Below are 5,203 nucleotides of genomic sequence, written 5' to 3'. Positions count from 1 at the left end.
TTATCATGATGCTGTTTGTTCACTAATGTTCTCTAACACACTTCTGTTGGCTTCACAGAACAGCTGTATTTATACTGAGATTAAGTTACACACAGGTGCACTCTATTTACTAATTAGGTGACTTCTGAAGGCAGTTGGTTTCACTGGATTTTAGTTAGGGGTATCAGAGTAAAGGGGGCTGAATATAAATGCACACCACACTTTTCAGATATTTATTTGTTTAAAAAAAAAAAAAATTGGACACCATTTAATAATTTTCATTCCACTTCACAATTATGTGCCACTTTCTTTCGGTCTATTTCATAAAATCCCAATAAAATACATTTTTCTTTGTGGTTGTAACATGTCAAAATGTGAAAAAGTTCAGTGGGTATGAATACAGTGCAAGGCACTGTAATTGCAAAGAAATGGTCTTTGTCTACTTGAATCATTATGAAATCTAGTTTTCCATGATGAGTCTGCCCAAAAAGTAAGTGTGTGTATATGTATGTGTGTATGTGTGTGTGTGTATATATATATATGTATATATGTATATATGTATATGTTTTTTTTTGTCCTTCCTACAGATCAGCCGCATAGAGTACATCCATTCAAAGAACTTTATTCACAGAGATGTAAAGCCTGATAATTTCCTTATGGGACTGGGGAAGAAAGGGAACCTGGTCTACATCATTGACTTTGGTTTAGCCAAGAAGTACAGAGATGCTCGCACCCACCAGCACATTCCTTACAGGGAGAACAAGAACCTGACTGGCACAGCCCGCTATGCCTCCATCAACACCCATTTGGGCATAGGTAAGGACTGTAGGCTTAGTGATATTTTGTTCTATTTTATAATAGTTCTGTTTTCTTTGATTGAGATTGTGCTTCTAGGATCATATATACTTGTAGGTTAATTTTCTTGCTATGGAGAACTTGATTCCTAGTGACGGTTTCCTATTTTTATCTAAACACTGTCAAACTTTTCCACCATGCGTGCTTATATCTGTGTCTTTATCTGTCTGTAGAGCAGTCTCGGCGGGATGACCTGGAGTCTTTGGGATATGTTTTGATGTATTTTAACCTGGGTTCACTGCCATGGCAGGGCCTCAAGGCTGCCACCAAGAGACAGAAATACGAACGCATCAGTGAGAAGAAAATGTCCACCCCTATTGAAGTGCTCTGCAAGGGCTACCCCTGTATGTATCTGTACTAGTTCACTGTTTTTCTTTTGTTTTCTGAAATTTGCTTATTCTCTGAGCTAAACCGATTTAGGAAAGAAGGCTGTTGTGATATAGTAAGGAAGGTTTTTTTTTAGTATTAGGATACATCCTATATTTGAATCTTTACAAAAAGGAATGCAACAATACTCTTTTATTTTTTTATTTTTTATTTATTTTTTTATTTATTTATTTATTTCCCCCTCTTTTGATTTTCTTCCCCAGTATGAGAATCTGGGTTGGTTGTTTTTTTATGCATGTCAATACCATTGATACTAAGCAACTGAAATAATTAACTTGGTAACCAGTCAGGGTTATATTAAAGCATTTCATTTGTGGTATTGTAGGTTGCTGATCTGTGCTGCTATCGAATAAATTTTGTTAACTCATGTGTTATTTAAAGAAAGAAAAATCAAATGATTCGTTGGTTGTTTTGTTTATAAACGAGTGCAAGCAGAAAATTATTTAGCCTCCGTGGATAACCTCACTCAATCATAAAGCAATCTGTTTTTGTCTGTTCCTTTCAGCCGAATTTGCCACATACCTCAACTTTTGCCGGTCATTACGTTTTGATGATAAGCCTGACTACTCCTATCTCAGGCAACTTTTCAGGAACCTGTTCCACAGACAGGGATTTTCGTATGACTATGTCTTTGATTGGAACATGCTCAAATTTGTAAGTACTGTTATAGTACATCATTTAATCAGTTTGACACTGCTTTGGAATATATGTAGGCGTGTATTGGTTCGTGTATTTTGTGGGTGATTGTTGAAGCATTTTACAGTTTTTGTTTATCTTCGTTATTTCCCCCTCCACAGGGTGCTAACCGTGCAGCAGAAGAGGCAGAAAGAGAGAGGCGAGACCGTGAGGAGAGGCTGAGACACAGCAGGAATCCAGCTGCTAGTGGCATCCCATCAGCCTCTGGAAGACCCCGAGGCACACAAGATGGTGCCCCACCTACACCTCTCACTCCCACCTCACACACAGGTGAACATAAACACTCTGGGTGTACGTGTTAGGATACTAAATTATATTGAATACATGAAGTCTATTTGATTGTCTGCTTACAGTATGTATTCCACTCTCTTGGTTCACAGCAAACACATCGTCACCACGTCCAGTAACCGGTATGGATAGGGACCGTAAGGTGAGCATGAGGCTTCATCGTGGTGCTCCTGTTAACGTCTCTTCATCAGACTTGACAGGACGACAAGACACCTCGCGCATGTCCACCTCACAGGTACAGATTAGCTCTGCCCATGAGATGTCCTCAAGCCTAGCAAATAGCATGTCTAAGTGGTTTAGGATATCAAATCTCTATCATAAAGAAGGTTTCTTATTAAGGTCATAGATTATAAAATTATATTGTGGGAATCTCAAATAGGCATTTTTACTGCTTTACTTGGTTAAAATGACACACGCATTTGGGAACAATTACTATGGTAGCATCAAACCTGGCTCTAAATTTTAGCTTATCTCTGTAAATATGAGTACGAAACATGTTTGCACGTACTGGGGGTATCTTTGTTGTGTTTTTTTTTGTAGTAACGGCACTTAATAATTTACACACATACCTTGACACTAGACTAAATATATTTCAAGGTTGGCATGTTAGCAGTGACACAAAACTGTATCTAGGAAATAGACTTTTGATTAGATTTCAGATTTGCAGTTAATATTGAATGTCTTTGTGCATCAACCATGCAGAAAGGCAAAGGCCTAAGCCTTATAACCTGTAGCCCGTTACATTATTGCAAAATAATTAAAATGAATTATTAAATTGTTGCAGATATTTTGTTTGACGAGTGCTATATTGTTCTCTATCTTCACCTCAGAATAGCATTCCCTTCGATCATCACGGCAAATAGCTGCTCATCACGTCCTAGTGTGAAGGCGGCAGCACCTGGTGAGTTTGAGTAGCTTACATATTAATGGGTTTTACTTGGTCAGTTCACTCTTTGTAGGTATATTTCATATTAATGGTGGCATATTTTGCTGTTCTTGCTTTAGTTTCAGAATAAATTTCCCATCAGCCCCCAGTCTAGACCACAGAGTGCAGAGGATGACCCATGTGGCAGACGAAGCAACAAAGTGGGGCAGGCCATGTCTCTCTAACCAACGAAACCAAAATGGTTTAGAATCAACTTGACCTCTTTATGGGTCTCTATCTTGCTCTTACTTTATCTTCTACTGTCTCTTACTTTTTCACTTTGGTGTATGTGCACTCAGACAGAGGATTTTACAATTATACGTTGTCTAAGGAGATTTTGGGACTAACAGACTGAATCAACCAGCTAAACTCCACTGTTCTTTGAACTGGAGTCTCTCTTTATTCTAGTACTTTCTCTGTACATCCACACGGCTGCATAACCCATCATTTGTTTTTTCTGATAAGGTTTGTGTATTTAACAGTTTTCTTGGTTCCAATCAGTATCTTGCCTAAATCATTCCCATCTCCTAAAACTTTATACAAGGCTCCCTATTTAGAACTGCTGCCATGCTTTTTATTTTACCCATTCTTTTATTATGTTTTGATAATGTAACTGGTGAGTGGTGCAGGATGGGTTACTGTTGCATGCTCATGTTGTATTTTAGTTTGAAGAGCGAAAGGGCCAAATTGTCAGCATTTCTAGCTCTTTAGAAAGAAAAAAACAAACACACAGCTTATTGGATGATTTACTTATCTTGGACTTTAGATCATACATTTAACAGGCCCTGTGAAGCTCACCTGTTTTGATTTATTTTTTTTTGTATGTCTCCCCCTTTCCTTCTTCTTTCTGACATTTTCTAAGATGTATTACTGCCCCTTGCATTGTTGCAGGTCTGTTCTGTTTCTAAGCTGTGAAATCTGTAATATATTTGTGTAAATGTTTTCATTTTTCAACTAACCGAGACTACGAACGACATGCAAATTACATTAAAAGTAAAATTACGGGTTTTTCCATTTTTTTTCTGTCCCCCTTCTTAATTCAACACCAAGCCAATAAAATGAAGTGCTGGACATGGGAGGTATTACCAACTCATCTGTCTCTTGGGCTCTGCTGTTGACTGTTGCACATCATGCACGTAAGTCATCAGTTGTTAAAACAAGTTGAGGCATGATTGCTGAACATTTAATAGAAATGAACTGACTCCTCCACGTTAAAGTTGGAGTCAGTGATATGACGCTTTCCACAGCAGCCCAGCTGTCAAGGTTGAGTATGGAGGCCTCTCTAATGAACGCTACTGCACTGATTTGGCTCTGCAGGTTGACCTGAAAGCTGATGTATTGTGTTTTACAGAAGGTGTGATGTTCTGAGCTGCTTTATTCATGTCCTAATGAAGACCAGTGTGTGGACTGGAGAAAGCTGCCCCCAGAACACCATGCTCTTTGCTTTGATGTGTGATACATGATCATGTACTAGCTCTAATGTACCATTCTGTTTGAAGGCGTGTGTGAGCCCTAAATAATGGGTTGGCAAAGTCCACTTACATTTTGGGCTTCACATTTTTGGTCTTGTCATGCCAATCTATAAGCCCTACTACAGTTTGTATCACTGTATTTGTGCGCCACATTTTTTGTACATGTGTAAATAAATGAGTTACTTGTATTTTAACTGCACACATTTTTCTGTTTATTGAGTATATTTATTTCTGGTGTTTGTGAAACAAGTGGAGAATATTAAGACATGGATCTCACACCTTATCCCAGTGTTTCCACTTTGTTCTGCTTATAAACACGTCTCTCTTCTTCAATTCAAGTGACTTCTGCCCTCTTCTGGTGACAAGGCATAATGTCAGGACAAGGCAGAACAGAAAAATTTAATGTATATTAAATATGACAACAAAAAACTTTTTTATAAGCAATAGATATGATCAATCTTTCCACAAGTCTCTTCTGCATTACAATTTTTTATTAACCTGGAGAATTTCATGAATGCAGTTCATCTAGTTAATTATTTTCTAGCTTCTGAATGCATAAGGATTTTTTTTCTCTCTTTATTTCCCCTCCCTTTTAATGGAT

General features: G+C 37.9%; 1 protein-coding gene across 1 annotated transcript in view; it reads left to right on the top strand.

Annotated features, from left to right (window-relative positions):
* Positions 1-4,801, top strand: part of csnk1db (casein kinase 1, delta b) — a 10,374-nt gene extending 5,573 nt beyond the window's left edge. The window contains exons 4-10 of the mRNA XM_060897355.1: positions 567-795; positions 1,008-1,178; positions 1,727-1,875; positions 2,019-2,187; positions 2,298-2,440; positions 3,036-3,106; positions 3,211-4,801. Of these exons, the coding sequence (XP_060753338.1) occupies positions 567-795; positions 1,008-1,178; positions 1,727-1,875; positions 2,019-2,187; positions 2,298-2,440; positions 3,036-3,068 (894 nt within the window). The 3' untranslated portion in view covers positions 3,069-3,106; positions 3,211-4,801. The remainder of the gene's footprint in view (positions 1-566; positions 796-1,007; positions 1,179-1,726; positions 1,876-2,018; positions 2,188-2,297; positions 2,441-3,035; positions 3,107-3,210) is intronic.
* Positions 4,802-5,203: the final 402 nt, after the last annotated feature.

Source organism: Tachysurus vachellii, chromosome 2, assembly GCF_030014155.1.
Source record: "Tachysurus vachellii isolate PV-2020 chromosome 2, HZAU_Pvac_v1, whole genome shotgun sequence".
NCBI classification, from domain to species: Eukaryota; Metazoa; Chordata; class Actinopteri; order Siluriformes; family Bagridae; genus Tachysurus; species Tachysurus vachellii.
This window is presented reverse-complemented; position numbering and strand designations above follow the sequence as displayed.